Source organism: Lonchura striata, chromosome 4 (genome assembly GCF_046129695.1).
Source record: "Lonchura striata isolate bLonStr1 chromosome 4, bLonStr1.mat, whole genome shotgun sequence".
NCBI classification, from domain to species: Eukaryota; Metazoa; Chordata; class Aves; order Passeriformes; family Estrildidae; genus Lonchura; species Lonchura striata.
Window position 1 is genome coordinate 69,489,103 of NC_134606.1, and position 17,683 is coordinate 69,506,785.

The window sequence follows — 17,683 nt, forward strand, 5'->3', positions numbered from 1 at the left end:
AAGTTGCTGCTACTTCATGTTGTCCTTAGATGCTGAAATGATTCCCTGTGCTTTTACTTTTTCAATTACAAATACTCTCATCTCATTGTCTCTTTTAGTCTTGATATATAAGCCTTTAGAAGGAATTTTTAATGAAATTAATGCACCTGCTATGTTTGGAGAAAATTGGTAAAATTGGAAACTGGAAAAAATGTTTGTTCTGATAACCTTGCAGCAGACAGAAAACAATTCTGATTGCTGCAGCACACAAAGATTGTTCTAGTTACAAATGCTGAGTAATAGAAGTGCAAAAAGCAGAAATATTTTGTTTTTCTTGGGGGCACTGCAGCACTGACCTTATTCCCTCTTCTTAATTTGTACTGATTTTGACTGATGTCTCCAAATTGTTAAGAATACCCAAAGTGGATTTGCTTTTTTGATGGACCTTTCAGGAATGTCACATGTTCAAAACCAGCTGTTAGACTGCTTACAGATGTTGGTCCTCTTACCTCATTTTCAGCTCTGTTTTTTTTATTTCAATGCCCTAACTTCTTTATATATTTCAGCTTCTCCCTCAGACAATTAATGGCTTAGTTAAGTGCTGCCCAGTGCTTTTCAAAATGATTTTTCTGTTCAGTTGGATACCTTGAAAAGGACTACAGCAGCCACCTTTCCTCTTGTCCCTCATTCTCCCCCTGCAGCCAAACCCCACCAAGTATCAAACCCCAGTACACTGCTTGTAATGAGAAGAGCTTGGGGAATGACAGATTGCTCTCAGTGGGTGAAGATATTCACAGCATTGTGTCTTGGTGTACCAGCAACTTTATTGGGGTGCTGAAAGGCCACTGTTGGGTGCCACTTGCTCATTTAATATCTTCAAAAATCATCTGAGAGAGACAAAAGATGCATTAACCTCTCCAAACAGCAGCAAACACTGCTTCCCCTGTGGAGTACTCAGAAGGAATACAGAACAAGTTAGAGAAAGACAATTTTAATAGAAGAAGAAAAATTCCTGAGAAAGAATAGGTCCATATTCAGCTGAGTGAGTTAAAATAGAATTTAAAAATAAATTTTCAGTGGTGAGGAGGATTAATGTATTATAACACACACTGATGAAGTGTAAAATTCAGCTTAAACCCTTTCTCCCCTTTCTTTGCTGAAGGAACTCATACCATGCTGTGTATTGTGTTACCTGGCAAATTAATTGAATATTTCCTTAATATATTTATTTGGGGGAAAATGTCAGATTTTTCTTTTTCCTCAGAGGAAAATCTACCCAAAAGCTAAATTAGGGCAAGATGCATTGTGTTTTTGTTAAGTAAGGATGTAGATTATTAGAATTGCATAGAAAAATTACAGTGGAAATATAAATTCATGGGAGACTCCCATCTCACAGTACTAATACTATGGATAAAAATTTCATCAGAAAAACAAGTAGCTTGAAATTTTGGAGGAGAAAAGGTGAATTTTTTGATTGAGCTTCTTATTTCAAACCACAGCTTAAAAAAATTATTTCAGTTTTCAAAATGGTAATTCCCTGCTATTTTGGGATGCCTAAAATCCCAAGAAGATGACTGTTTTCACAGATTTCAATATTTTTGGATAGCACTTACGTGGCTACTAACCTTGCCAGGTGTATCAGATGATTCAGTTTTGGCATCTATAGTAAAAATTGTTCCAGACTCCTTGCTGGCATGGAAATTCCAGCTTCTCATCAACATCAAAACATCCCAGTGAAGTAATTACTCTCCTCATTGACGTCACTCATTTTTTTTTTTTTCGCTTCTGTTTCTATCAAGCCTGATAGGAAAGCTGAGTGTTTCCTCCCATCTGTAACTCCCTTGTCAGTGCTTTCTTCCCTACACATCTGTCATCTGAAAGTGTTAGGCTGATAAGTTGTGTGCTTTGTCACATTCTAGATGAGAAGGCTTCTAATGTAGCATTTGCATTCTTGCAGACTTGTGCTGCACTCTCCTCTAGGATCATCATTCTACTCAAATTCAATCTGTAGCACAGCACTGAGCAGAACTGTTTCCGGGTAGACAAAAATGGGATGGGCAAAATACTTCATCTCTCTCACAACAAAGAAACGGACAAATCTTTAATAAATCATTATTTATTCTCAGTATCTATGGAATATTAAGGTCCATGATGTTTCCTGTGCATGCTCTGTTTCCAGGATGCAGAGCACTCCTACAGAAAATACTGTTCTGGGTAATTTTCCCACAGAGAAAGAGAATAGGTTGAACCTGTTTAAAAACACCCGAGGGCAAAGTTTCCTGGTAAATGCTTGTTAAATTGAACCTAACATCCATTGCATATGCAAAGTCCAGTCTGCCTCTCTTGCTTATCATTTACACTAAGAAATCTTAATGCACAAACCAGGGTTTGTTTGCACAAGTGAATTAGAAATGTGGGAAGGTGACTTAGGCCATTCTTTCATGACAGTCAGTTCCTCAAGAAAACCTGATTAATTACAGATTTTTAGGATTTTTTTTCTTATTTTCCTTTTAGAAGTAAGGAGAAAGGATTCAAAGAAACCACAGAGCCCTGTTTTTTCTTGGAAGGTGCAAGACACCTAGCCAAAAAAATGTACCGAAAATTAATAAAAATAGATGAAGAAAATGGAGCCTGAAAGACCATTTCATTCTACTCCTTTAATTTCCAACCTTCCTTACTTCCATTTGTGAAATCCTTGTTTCAACCTGCTGTTTGTCCTTTTGCTATTCATCTATTATATTTATTTCTTCTTGATGCTTTTACTCCTTTTTGATCTCTGCATCCACTTGTCTTCTTCCCATGTATTCCTCTGTTCAATTCTCTCATGGCCAGGGCAGGGAGTACAGTATTTCTCTGATTTCACTTGGTGTTCCTAGTCCTCTATGTCTCCTAATTCCAAGGATTGCCTGCAGGATTTCAGATGACATCAGGAATTTCAGTTTGGTCTCAGTCAGGAACGCTACCAAATTGTAAAAACTGGAACTGTTTCTTGTCTTAATGTAAGAAGTCACCATTACCATAGTTGGAGAATTATCTTTTCCTTTCCAGTAGCACCACAAAATACTTGACAATACAAATATTTCCACTTTTTATGTTTTCCTGTTCTCCTATTTTTAGCAGACTATGGCCACTGCAGCTTGGCTTGGGGAGTGTCGGGGTTGGGTTACTAAAGTTAATTGATATTCACCCTCCTCCCTGAGAACTTTAAAGCTGTTACTGCCCAGGAAAGGGAGGATTTATGGCAGTCAGAACAGCTGATGGAACTTGCCTTTGGAGTCACCATAGGAAGAAAAAGGACATGGTAGCTAAAAAGCCCCATGGTTATCTCTTTGTACCAGCTTTCAACTAAATACTGTCCTGTGTAAGCAAGCTCAGCTCTCCCAGCTGAAATTGCTCTGGCAAGGATCAAAAAGGTTGTAGTCCTGCTATCTGTAGGATAAATCCCTGTTCCAAATTTTTCTAAAAGCTCCTACTGAACCAAGGGAATATGTGGACGTGCATCTAAAAGCAGAATCTGTCAGTGTTCCAAATAAATTTACATAGTGTTATCTCAGCTGAACTAACAAAGAGTGTTCAAGCTTGATCTAGGTTTAGGCCCAGCTTTTGAAAGGACAGAGCCAGATTAACCATTAGGACAATTATGTGCTTTCTTTTCATATACAGTTACATGTGCAAACTCACCATATATGTGATTTCAAAGTGGCCATTTACCAGATAATAAAATAAATTTATGATTCAGTATAATGACTGTGAATTAGTTGTGCATTGCTCGTGAACTTTGGTGCTTGCAGAAGTGTGGCTCCTCTAACAGAACGCAGATCCCTACATTTTGTTTGACTGCGTGTGATGGCTCAGTATAAATTTCCTTTGCAGTGGTACAAATCTTGAGTGAAATCAGCTGAGGGTTTTCTGTGCGTGTGATTCATTCTTTGCACACAGACCAATACGTTCTTTGTCAAGGCTCCAGGTGAATTCACAGGGCAGTGCTTGACGTTATGAGTGAGAACAGAGCACATAAATTTGGGCAGGCTGAGATCCAGCTTTTGATGTGTGTCAGAGTCCTCTGAAACTGCTTGTGAGACACAGCTAGTCCTCTGAAACTGCTTGTGAGACACAGCTTTGCAATTCCAGTTGTCATCAGTTGCCCTGAATGTGCCGGAGTTGCCTGCAAAACCTGGGAAATGCAGGGTGCAGGCTGATATTTTTTGATGTTACAAAGATGTTTGTGCAACTGTAAGTGTTGATCTGGTGGGTTAATTTGTATGTTCTCAGGAGTGAGCAGAGGTGATTTGGATGACTGGGGCTGTAGATTAAAATTTTTGATATTCACAAAACACCCTAGAGGTAGAAGGTTGTTTGAGAATCAGGTACTGTTTGTCTGTTTAATTCTGTAAAACAATCAGACTGGGATAACTTTGATTTGCTAATACATAGGTAAATAAAGACCTGGAGAGGGAAATCTGACAAGTTTTCCTGCTATAAGATTCATAGCCAGAGTGGGATATTAAGAATGCACATACTGGTTTTCAGTTCTCACAAAAGCATTTGTGAAAAATGCAGTCTGTATTTAATCCTTAAATTTGACAAAACAAAAACTCATCCATTATATCATTAATCATATCTGGCAATAAGCATAATTTTTATAAGCAAATCACATATCTACCAATGAAGAAACATGTAATGTCTCTACTGTTATTCTATTGCTGCTGGAAGAAATATGGGTAACTCTTGTGGTAGGCAAACATGCAACGCATGGAAATAACTCTTGTTATTTCCTAAGTATTAGAAATTCACTATTTCTTCTTCTATTTCTTCTTCATTAGCAAAAGAATGAGAAAACACTTTGTAATTGAAGCCTCTCCCTGCAACTGGACAGCTTATGTTCATTCATACAAGGACAAAATTTGGGTTGTGTTATGTCATAAAGCACTTGATTAATACAAAACCGTCTAAACTAATCTTTATGACAACTTAATAAGATATCACTTTAGACTATGGGTTAGATACAAATAATAGTAAAACCAATACTTTGTTTTTCTTGGTAAAGTTAAAAGTACCTGTAAATTCAGGTAAGAAAGAATGTAGTTTCTCTTTTAGTTATGTTGTATTATTACTGAAGTCGCTGCAGGAAGTGTATCCTCCCATGCACTTAGAACAGTGGATTTGCAGCTACTTTGAACTGCTAGAGAAAAGTTGATTATCAGTCTTATTCCTGTTGAGTTAATGTTAAGCTGTGCATGATGATTTTCATGGCTTTTGCTCAGCCACCTTCTTCAGTAAATACTTCCTTTAGCTATAGTGAAATGTGTAAGCAACTCTTGGTTGAAGTTAAATGCTTAGGAAGAGTGTTCAATTCTCACCAATATTTAGAAATTCTTTTGTGGGGAAAAATACAAACAACATAGGACTTGAATAAACTGAAGGCATGGTATTGTTTTCAGCTTTATTAGATTGTCTACAGTCAGTCCTTGTCCTTCAGTGAATAAAATCTCCGTCTTCTTTTTACATTGTGTCACCTTGTGGTGCTTTGCTTAATATTCTCTATAACCTGAATTCTAGCAGCTATACTTAGAGTTTTGGCCTCTTGATGAAGCTCTTTCTTGACTAGGCTGTCATGACAGACTGTTCCTCTTTGTTGTTCTTTGTTTTTTGACTGCTGCTATTTTCTAGCCACCATCCTGGAGTCTTCTTTTGCAAGGTTTTTATCTTTGTAGTGTCTGAGATCTAATCACATTTCATGTAAAAGCTCTATCTGCATTCAGACCTCCATGCTGGCACGTATTTTTCACTCCCTTGATTAGCTTTTTTATAAGACTTCGCCTTTTTCAAAGTCCTAAATCTTGGTCAAACATAAGCTTGCTTATCCCTTCACTGATTTTAGTCACACATCTCAGTATTATTTTTATAATTGACTCTTCTGTCCTGTTCTCCTTGGTTACCAAAAACAAGTCTAAAATAACCTTACATCCTGTTGCTTCACTGACAACTGAATTAATTTGTCCTCTATGACCAAAGGAAATAACAGGATCCTGTTTAAGGTCTATGATTAGGACTGGTTGTTTCCAAGTCTGTATCAGGGAGTATTTGTTTGTCTCCATTAATGTTTCATTTTGATTCATAACTGAATGATGGCTGATTCTTGCACTTACCCTATGCAGCCTCTTTTCCCATCATTTCCCAAAATAATTTGAAACTACTGAGAGCACCTAACTTTCTCTGTCTCATTGTATAGATGCTAAGTTGAAAATTTAGCAAAACTACCAGTACAAGGAGTTAAAATTACTTAAGAAAGGAGAAAAAAGTGAGGGTTTTTGGGAAAAAAAAAAAAGATTAAGTGAGAAAATTATGAGGGCAGAAGCAGTAAGGAAACATTTTTGAGAAGACAGCACCTCTAAGGGAAAATCTGCACCCTCAAAAAGTGATTTGAAAAGGCAGTATCTGGAAATGAACAGTAGAGCACAAAAAATGGAAAGGCAGATAGTTCAAATGAGTGTTTTGGTGGCCTGGCAGAGGAAAAAAAACTGAAGAAAGGCTATGGAGTAATTGAAAAAGGTGATTGTGCTGTTTCTAGTTGGACACTGAAGGTAAAATCGACAGATTCAGTCAAGTTTCCTCCTCCAGCTGTAGCCTCGTGAGGAAATCAGAGGCCACATCTCAGATATGGAACTTCTTGGAATCTGTCTGAGAGGACATGGACACAAAAACAAAGACTTAGGTTTCTGCTGAAGTAAAGATCAAGATAAGAGTTTATAGGTCATGTCACAGAGGTGGTGGGACACATTTACAAGTGCAAACAAAAGTACAGGCAAAATTACAGACATGCATACTTTACCAAGTTAGCTAAAAATTCTGAAATGCAGCCACGTGTTTTGTCAGAGGAGGAAGAAGATTGGAGAGAGGCAAATATTTGATGTTATAGTCCTTGGAAAGACTGAGCAGGTATGGAAGAAGAATTCTCCTGTTTTTTCCAGAGCACTCTTGCAGGAAATGTGGGGTATTTTGCCCACAAGGTTGGTGTCCAAGTTTGAACTGCGGTTACTCTATGCAGCTACTTTGTAACCCACTGTGCCAATTGTTGGGTGTGAGAAGTTCCAAGGGAAGGTGGAAGCAGAAGGTGGAAAAGGTAAAAGGGAGAAATGTACCTAGTGTACATCAGAGTAATGAGCAATCAGCCACTTCAGCAGTGTAGAAAGAGCTGAGAGATATTTGTAACCTCAGAGCCTGAAAGATATTATAGCCTCAATTATTTAATTAGTTGTCAGCAAAGTTTTTGCAGGAGTGAGGTTACTTTTTTGATAGTCCTTGTTCTGCTTTGTTTGTGAAATTCTTATATTTTCAGCTGGCCCCTGTTGCCCATCCAGGTTATTTTTAACTAATGGTACGTATTCCTGTGTTTCCATGCTGTGTTATACAGCTGCTGTTAGGTGTTCAGTTTGTGTCAGAGAATGAATGATTCTGCTGTAGGAAAATTCTGTAATATCTGATACACTCCAAACTTGCCACAGTAAAAATCAAACACTTAATTTTTATCAACTTGTACAGGTCCTTTTTTTCCTCACCATTGATTCTTAAGCACATTTGTCACGGGCCACTTTCTGTCCCCATCCTGTTCCAGAACGACTATCGCAAGCTGTCCATGCAGTGCAAGGACTTCGTGGTTGGTGTCCTGGATCTGTGCCGGGACTCAGAAGAGGTGGAGGCCATTCTGAATGGGGATCTGAACGCGGAGCCGGTGGAAGCGCAGAGGCACCGAGCGTCCCTGAGCCGTGTGAAGCTGGCCATTAAGTACGAAGTCAAAAAGGTAACTCCTCACAGCTCTCAGACACTGGCAGGAGGGCAGTGCCACCTCCTCCTTCTGCAGGTGTTGTGAACCCGTGGTCAGATGCACAACTGAGACATGGGGTGAGTAATCAAGGCTCTCACAAGGCAGAAGGGGACTGTAATGAAGGAGTTTAGTTTAATCTACTTCCCACCGCTGAGAAGTGGCGGGAGATTGTAATGACATAAATGAGGTGTGCTAGCCAGGCTTTGCACAGTCGGTCAGATCCTTCTCCTGATTAACCCAAAAGTGCTTCAGTAGAGGCAGATTTTCACTCAGTGACATTCAGGTTGTTTCTTCCTGTCAGTCAATGCATAATACCTACTCAAAGAGAAGGCTGTGTTGGTGAAAGTGTTGGTTTCAACCCGTAAGTAACTCATCTGCAACTGTGTGTCATAGTGATAAATTCCACGTGATTTACCGTGTTTATTCCTTTAAAAAATATTTTAAAATTCCACCCTGGAAATGCATAGAATACATCTGTGGCTGCTTGGTCAATAAATTTCAGTTCTTCACCTTGTACCTGTGTTTATTGGTGTTTTGGCAAGTGTTTTCAGTAGATGCCTCTCTCAGAGTAGTTTATTTTGTGAATGAATGTTATGTGTTGAAAAATGGAGATGTGCATCACATATTTGACATAAATACATATCCTTTTATTGTAGCTATGTTGTTCTCCTCAAGATCCCACATTAGGCTAGCACAGAAAATAGTTAATACTGTGTCCTGTTGTGAGAGGAGCCAGGAAGAACAGCAGTGCCTATGTATTATTTACAGCTACCTTTTTGTGTGATTAGCATCACTTCCATTCCTTACAGCCATTATAGTTTCATCATCTCCACAAGAAGCCTTGTGTCTCTCAGAATAGATAACCCTGTGTTCTGTGGCCACCTCTTGAGCCAATCTGCCATATAAAACAAATTATAAGGACCCTGCCAGAGCAACTGGGGATTGCTGGTGTTTATGACGGCCCCAAAAGATTGATAATAAAAATTGTAAACACAGATTCCAAGGAGAAAATCATAGTTTCTAGTAAACTATTGGTCTACAGCAGATAAATGCATATTAATTACCAAAAATCAAGGTAAATATATACAAGCATTACATTAATTTAAAAGACTGAATAGGGGGGAAAATTCAAAGTTCATAAGCATGCTTATTGTCTAAATATATACTTCTTTATGCTATTGCAGTTTAATGTGTACCAAAACTTTGTTGATACTCATGTCCCACTTTCATACTGAAGGCTGTGGTTTTCTTTTATGAGTTTGTTGTCACTGATGAAATTCACTGCTGAGCAAAGGGCCACACAGATCTGTTAAGAATAGCAGAAATCTAAATAATGAAAAAAAATAAAGATAATTCCTCATAGCAAACTTGTTCTCTTCTCTTGCAAGAGAGAAACTCAGAGTGCTGGCTGCGGTTCATGACAAATACAATTCAGAACCTACAAGAGGAATGATCTTGTTGGGAGAAAATAGATGGTGCAGAGTTGTTACCATATTCATACATGTGCAGTTCCCTGTAAGTGGCCGTTAAACAGGGCATGGCAAGGATGGAAATGTCTCTGCCGTGGTGGTCCTTTCATGCTGGGATTTGCTTTGTCAGAGCTGTGATGGATTCTAGTGATATCTTGATTGGAACAGATTCAGATGTGGGAACTCTACATGGGACGGTTTCAACTCTCTCACCATAGGAGGCAGACAAGGATGTGGCCTATTTCCTTAGCTTTCTGTATTTCTAGCTGTGCTTCCCGGTCAGGTCCATCAAGGTCAGTTCCCTGTTGCCAGCAGTGCAACAAAACAGAGCAGCAGGTCCATGAAATAGTTAATGAGCCTATGCCCCATCCAGAGGGAGGACAAAAAGATATGACAAGAAGCAAATGTGCTCAGAACCTCACTGTTAGGTAAAGGGAGTTTTTAATTCTATTAGTAATGAAACTCTTGCACTTAATGCCCTAGGTACTGCACCGAAGTGGAGCCCATCTTTTAAACATGATGTGATTTTGAAGCTAAGGTTCAGACTGAAACTGCAGCCCCAATAGTGAAGGACTAAGGGAATTAAAGGAAGGAAAAAAAAAAAAAAAGAGAAAACAAATTAATCTTGCTCTGTCTGCTGAATTAATGCTTTTAGTTTCGTGTCTCAACTCTGTCTTTAGATTGCCAGCAAAATTCCAGAGAAGAGCTGACACTGCCCAATAATCTGCAGTTCTTGCCGAGACAAAAATCAGATGGAATTTCCAAGTTAAATCAGTAAGAGCTGGAATAAAATCACAGGAGTTAATTTTCAAACCCTGAAGTGTTCAACTAATAGATAAGAAAGAAGATGCAAAATTATCTTTGTATTTTGTGTGTTAGTGTATCAGAGTGTGCCAAGATTTGTTCTTGCTCCATCTAAACCCAGCCATTACGATGACAGAAATAAATAACATAATCACTCTGAGTCATACAGAAAAATATTTACATACTGATGACTTGGTTCACAGTCATGAAACTGAAAACATCAGAAGTGTTACTGTCAGTTATGCTGGGAAAAGCAGCTACATTAAAATTGGGATATATTTTCTTTAAGTGACCATGCATCGTTTTTGTTCACTGAGGTTCTGCTTGGAGATGAAAGTATTAGATACGTGTGATAATAAGTTCAACATATGTAATGAAAAGTGAGAAACAGCATGGAAAATAGAGTGAGAGGAGAAATGCAGGAAGAAGAAGGTTGTAGAATGATGTGAGCAGTAGGTAAAATGTGATGTGAACCTACTGTCCTTGGAGGAGATGAAGCTGCAGGCAAATGCAGGTAATATGGACACACACGCCACAGGGGTGGGCATAGTTAAAAGTTGCTGAAAATAAAACAAACATAATCCTAAGCTGAAGTATTTCAGTAAAGACTGGGAGAGGAAGGATGAATTTCAGTGCTTTTATGATGAGAAGTGCCACAGCTCGCTCCGAGGGCTTGGAAGTGGTGTACATTGTGCAGTTGCCAGCAGTTAAATAAGTCACTAAGATCCTCTCAAGAGCCTTTAGACTCACTGCCAAAGAAGATCTTGCCCATAACTGTTGGCATCTTATTCACTAAGTCTCTAAGTATTTTTTTTTCCTCCTTTTTTTTTTTTTTTTTTTTATTTTTTTCTTGTTGTTGTTTTGGAAATTATAGCAGATCTCCTCTGAGTGTCAGATCAAAATGTTGATAAATCAGAAGGATAAACCAGCACAGAGCTCTGGATGAGGTGCCACAGGGCCCATGGGCTGATTCCCAGCCCTGGCTAAACTTCCTTAAAGCTCCTTTACTGTTTCTTCCCATTCCCCGTGGTAACAGAAGGAATGATGTGGGTGTTTTTCCCCTCCTCTTCCCTACAGTTTTAAGCCTGATTTTAAAAATGTCTTTGTAATTTGAAATAATTATTTACTTTCCTGCCTTTGTCCATAGTTAATCTGCTGTGGGATTTGTCCCTTTGATGTCCTGAGTTGACAATGAAATTTATTGTAGCAAAAGAAGAGGCTGGGGGCATATGTCAGAATGCACAAACACAAAAAAACCCAATCTCTTCTTCTCAAATGGGCCAGGCTGGCAGTTTTTATGGTGCATAAGCTTCAAAGGTGACAGCCTAATAAAAATAACAGAAGCAGATTGAGTCGACATTAATTTCTTGAAGAACTTTTTTACAATCTCTTTATTTATTTCTCTTGGCCACTCCACTTTATGTACAAACTGCATTAATATGTGAAGTAACTGCTTAATGCATCACGCACCAAAATGCTTAGGGACTTTAATTTTACAGCAAAGTAGATTATAGTAGGAAGACTGCCTCTTTTTTTAAAGTTCATGCAGTGGTTTCAAATTGCTCTTCTTGAGAGGTTTAAGGTTCCCTGTTTTTATTGCCAATGATTTAATTTGATTTTCTTTAAGAAGTCTGTCCTGTTGTACTACTCTATGCACTTTTTAATGAGATTTGGAATATTAATAGAGTTTTGCAAGCAAGACCTGGCAAATAACAGTGTATGTAGTACATAATGATCTCTGCAGAGTACAAGGGATAATAAAATGGGTATCCAAGGTTTACAGTATTTTCATTCTTTTTTCCACGGTATAACCAACTGATATCAAATCTCAGTCTTAACCCAACACAAATTATCAGATATCAGATTTATTTTCAAGCCCTTTTTTTGTGAAACACCTAGCCTTCTTTTTTCTGATTCACTAGTTATTGATATTATCAGATTTCTTCAAACTGCTGTGAAATCCAGGCTGCTCACCCTTGTTCTTAACTGGTGTCTCACATGCTCTTGTGATGTGGCAGTTTCCTTTTTATTTATTAACCTTTGTTGTAAAAGCAATGAGAAAAAAGTCATGGTTCTTAAATAACTGGTGTTAATTTAGATCTTCAGGTGATTGCAATTGTGCATGTGGCAGTTATGTAACTTTTCTTATTAATGACAGCATGTCTTATTTTTTCTTCCTTTTTCTTTGCAGTTTGTGGCCCATCCAAACTGTCAGCAACAGCTACTGACAATCTGGTATGAAAATCTCTCAGGATTACGGGAGCAGACCATAGCTATCAAGTGTCTGGTGGTGCTGGTTGTGGCATTGGGCCTTCCCTTTCTAGCCATTGGTTATTGGATTGCACCATGTAGCAGGGTAAATTATGTGTCTTGTGCTCTTCTCAGAGCTGCTTTTCCTTTCCTGGCAGTCAACATGCAACTTCTGCTGCTTCCAAATTTTAACTAATTAATGATATTTTTAGCAATCTCTAACCTTGCGCCAAAAGATGCTAAGGGGTTTTTGTTATTTGCACTGTAAAGAGGGGACCACAATGATGAAGGATGAATATAAATTTACATTAAACTGAAGGAAAGAAAAATAACCTCTGAGAGCTTTTTTCCTTTTTTAAATTTCCCTAGGTTATGCTCACCTTAAAGTATCTGCTGTGTAATTTATTATATTAGTAACATGGATTTTTTGAAAGTCACCACTCAGATTCTTTATTAAGTCTCCTCTGGTGGCATCCTAAGGTCTCATGCTGTTCCCATATAAACCATTAGCAGAACATCTGTTGACTTTACTGATGCAGAACTTAATCTTAAGTAAAATATTTGTTATCCCAGCCCTAGGAAGTCTGTTTGCCAGCTGAACCATAGAGCAGAAATTAAATTAAATGCATCACTCTGACCGTGTAGTGGGTATATTTGTAAAAGAACATAACTGTGAACTCTTATCTTTTTAAAAATATGTGAAAGTGTAAGGGTGCTCCCACCTTTCCTGCTGATCTCACAAGGAAAGGAGCAGCAGTTTCTTTGAAATCCTGATGATCTGTAGCACATGAATTGTTTGCAAATCAGATGTATTCATAGATCTTTGGTACATCAGATGTATTCATAGATCTTTGGTACATCAGATGAAGTAAGATTTCTCTGTTGCATTAACATTATTTTTAAATTTTAAGTACATGTACTCCTGTGCTGAATGTGATCTTTCCATTTTATTTCCTTTGCAAGTGTAAAGCAAAGAAATGTGAGTTTCTTTTATATTTAATTCTTTTAATTAATCTCAAAGAGGATAAGGTTTTTCTCATCTACATATTTGAAGGGAACCCGATCTTTTCTCTGGGTTAAATATTTATTTACTTTGAAGATAAACCTTCATTAAAATAGTGTAATTGCTACTCTCATTATCCTCTGAAACGTCACTTTCCATTAATATATTTAGTAAATATATTCCTCACAGCTCCATGTAATAGAAACATCTTAATATATTTTTAGTTGGTGTCTAATATGGAAAAGTGACATTTGTCCTTGAGCTCTAATTCCCAGTAGCAGAAACATCTGATGTTTTTTCTCAGTGCTCATGTCAAATAAAAGTGCTATACATTCAGGTCAGTGGTTGGATATTGCAATTACAAAATGCTTTCTAAAGGTCAGGAACAGGAAGGGAACCTGAGATTGTTTGCCCAGGTAGAAAGCACAGTTTAATGTGTGCTGGTTTCCTTAGTTCATAGTAGCTGATCCAAATTTCAAGGAATACAATTCCTTGAAACAAGAAAACTCATGTAGTCTTCTGGAAGCAGCTGGTCCCCTCTTTTGTTACAGGCAAATTGCCCCTACTGCTGCTGTTTTGTTCTTTTACTAGGTGCAGATGTGAATTAAACCTGCTGAATTTATTTCAAAAACCACTAATATTTCTGACCTTATTTTTCATAGTTCATTTTGTAGAACAGTCATTAGTGTTAAGACACAGGTATTTATTTTGGCACTTAGAGCTCTGAACATATGCTCTGTGGATGGAATATAGTAACCAGAGATAAGAAAACAACTAATTCTTCCTATAGCTGTAGTTGTAGGAAAGTTAATAGTACACTTTTGTTGTTAGGGAAAATGCTTTGCTGGAGTTGGAGATTTAAATAATTTATCTTTCCCTGGGCTTGCTTTACAAACTCTTCCTGGTCACGGCCATTGTACGTTTGCAATTCCTCAGAGTGTTTCCCCTCAAACATTGCCATCTAGAGTTTGTGGAATTAATGAGTACTCACTAATAGAACAACGTACTCTGTGAGGCTCCCTGTGGGAGCTTTTTGTCTGAAATGGCAAAGCATCACAGCTGAGTGCTCTTGGAAGAATATCCTTTAAGAATGAGGTTTCTGCCTGTCCTGAGTGCTGAGTGTCCATGCTTCTGGAATGCCTGGTGTTTCTTTGAGAAAACTGACTGCTTTCATTCTGCCTTTGCAGCTTGGAAGGATTCTTCGAAGCCCATTTATGAAATTTGTGGCACATGCAGCATCCTTCATTATTTTCCTAGGCCTGCTGGTGTTCAATGCTTCAGACAGATTTGAGGGCATAACAACGCTGCCGAATGTCACTGTTACTGATTACCCCAAGCAGATCTTTAGGGTGAAGACCACCCAGTTCACCTGGACAGAAATGCTGATCATGGTGTGGGTTCTTGGTAGGTATATTGCCCCTTCATCTTCTTGTTTTCCTGCAAATAGAAATTCTGAAAGGGAGGAGAGAAGCCCAGGTCTCAAAGCATTGATCCAGCTGCTGTGTGCAGCAGCTAATAGACCCTTGGGGCGGGTAACAGGGCATTAGAACTGATTTTTAATAACTTGTATCTCCTAGTTTAAGCACTGCTTCATCCTAAACTGTGTCAGGGTAGGGAGGTGAGTGTCACTTGCATGCTGCCTTTTTGGAGTTCCAGCTTAATTCTCTTTATTTGACAGAAGGCAAGGACTGGGATCTTGCCTTCAATGTGTGGCTGCTCTGAGAGTGGCTGGGATGGCAGCAGCAGCCCCTTTGAATTACACAGCCAGGGAAACAAGAAAAAGTTTGTGGGGTTGTGATTTTGTTATTGGTTGGGTTTTTGAATCAAGCAAAAAGTCTCAATTCACAACAACCGCATCTCATGGTTATGGTGAGGCTGCGATGCAGATAAATCCACATAAATTAATTTCTGAGAAGTTTAAGTAAGAAAACTTAATTACACATCGCCAAATTCCACTTTCTATGCTGAAAAGAATCTTATTCTGTAAAGTGAAAAAACAGTAGTATAATTGTACCCTTTATATTTCATCATCTGTGGTTTTGGGTAGTTGTGTTCATGTGGAAAAATTAAACCTTCTGATTCAGAAGTGGCTTAGGAATGTAAATGGCAAGAAAGTAAGATGATGTTTTTTCCCCATATTTTATTTTTTCTCCTTTGGAATTACAGGGGTTTTGTTATTTGACCACAATACTTTCACTGCAAAGTCAAGGCTCTACTCTACCCTCTGTGGGGTGATGACTGAACTATATTTCCATTAATTAATCTCAATTAATACCTTTCTATTTGATCAACCCTGTTGAAACCAAGAGAGAATAATCTTAGTGATGATGCTGTGATACTGCAAATAAGTGAATCTCTGCTCCACTGGTATCATCCACTTCCATGAAATTGGAAAATGCAGGGAATTTAAATGACAACAGTTTGGCAAACATTGCTGTGCTTTTTCATTTCTTGTTGCAGGTATGATGTGGTCAGAATGCAAAGAGCTGTGGCTGGAAGGACCCAGGGAATACATCTTGCAGTTATGGAATGTTCTGGATTTCGGAATGCTGTCCATTTTTATTGCTGCTTTCACGGCCAGGCTCCTGGCATTCCTTCAGGCCACAAAAGCACAACAGTATGTGGACAACTACATTGAGGAGAATGACCTCTCCGAGGTCACACTTCCTCCAGAAATTGAATATTTTACTTATGGTGAGCTTAGTTTTTCTGCCAAACAGATCTGAACATAGGAAAGATTGAAGGATGCATTTAGAAGCCTCTCTTTGCCCCTAGAGCTAAATTTGACCCCCTTGATTTTAAACTTTTGGAAGTCACATTTTATTCCTGGCTAATTTCACAACAGATAAAATATTGCTGTGATTCCTTTATCTTTTTTTTTTGTTCAGTTATTTTAGAGTTATTTTAGAGTTATTCATGTTCATAAACATCTATCAGCATTTCCTCCTGAAGGAAGGATGCTGGCCCTGTGAAGGTCTGTTTAAATAGAATAAAACTACTAAATACTTATTGCAGTGCAGAAATTGTCAATAAAGGTGTGATTAATCTGTCTTTACAACACAAGAAAATGCTGCTGACATTTTATTTTAGGATGGGCTTCGATATATTGTAACAGCAGAGTTGGTTTTGTAACTTACCTTAATTGCAATATAATCAATCTGAAATTTTGCATATGTAAATGCACATTTAGAAACACAGGGTATTTTGATATTAAACACATTTTAATTCAGTGGTGCTCTGGTAAGATGGTGCATGAATTCACATAGTAATTTGTGAATTTCTGTATAACTCAATTGTTTCTGTGCACATTGTGTGTAAAACCCACAGTCCTATTTCTTTTGAAGTAATTGGCAAAATCTTTATGGTCACTATGGGAACTAGGTTATATCCTGCAAAAAGCAAAAGCTTGGTGTGACTAATAAATGAAATTGTTCATCAGGCAGCACTTAACTTCCCATCAATAAAACACCAAATGGGAATAAATTTCCCAGCTTTAGCATAGTGCTTGTTAAAAACTGCAGTAAGGAATTAGTTATTGTCTAGTTCACGTTAAAATGCAAACTGCAAAATAAAATGTCATGTTTCTTCAAGTCACTTTTCTTCTAACAGAAGGTAATGTAACTCATATTCTTAATTTGTGACTTAAATGAAAAAGGAATAGAGCAGGAATAATAGGAATTAGAGTCTTCAAACATTTATCTCAACTAAACTCAGACATGTCAATGGAAAAATCCTATCAAGGTTTATTCCTCAGGATTGTGATAAATGAGTAACTCCTGTATTTCATATCTTCCAGCTAGAGATAAATGGCTCCCATCTGATCCTCAGATAATATCTGAAGGCCTTTATGCAATTGCTGTTGTTCTCAGCTTTTCTCGGATCGCCTATATCCTGCCTGCAAATGAGAGTTTTGGGCCCTTGCAGATCTCCCTTGGAAGGACTGTTAAGGACATCTTCAAGTTTATGGTCCTTTTTATTATGGTATTCCTTGCATTTATGATTGGAATGTTCATACTGTACTCCTACTACCTTGGAGCTAAACTAAACCCGGCCTTTACAACGTAAGTATGAGGTTTCATTGTAGGTAAAAAGCCAATCAAAACTTTCAGGTTTCTCACTAAGATAACAACGTCTGTGAGACATTGTGTGCTCTCTCTTAGTATTAAAATAAAACTGAAGACCTCAGAAAGCAGAACACAAAAGACCAATTATTCCCTGTTTGTATAATGGAAGCTTTCATTTCAGCCTGAAATGATTTCACCTGTATGTATTTCAATCACATAGACTTGTGGGCAACCAATTGGAAGAAAATATTACGTGATATAAAATACCTTTCTAGTTCCTGTTGTTCTG

At 37.9% G+C, this 17,683-nt stretch overlaps 1 protein-coding gene across 1 annotated transcript in view; it reads left to right on the top strand.

Moving 5' to 3' along the window:
• The window catches only part of TRPC3 (transient receptor potential cation channel subfamily C member 3), a 32,779-nt gene that overhangs the window by 9,345 nt on the left and 5,751 nt on the right, over nucleotides 1-17,683 (top strand). Inside the window, exons 3-7 of the mRNA XM_021554939.2 lie at nucleotides 7,595-7,780; nucleotides 12,269-12,433; nucleotides 14,518-14,734; nucleotides 15,791-16,024; nucleotides 17,127-17,391. Of these exons, the coding sequence (XP_021410614.1) occupies nucleotides 7,595-7,780; nucleotides 12,269-12,433; nucleotides 14,518-14,734; nucleotides 15,791-16,024; nucleotides 17,127-17,391 (1,067 nt within the window). The remainder of the gene's footprint in view (nucleotides 1-7,594; nucleotides 7,781-12,268; nucleotides 12,434-14,517; nucleotides 14,735-15,790; nucleotides 16,025-17,126; nucleotides 17,392-17,683) is intronic.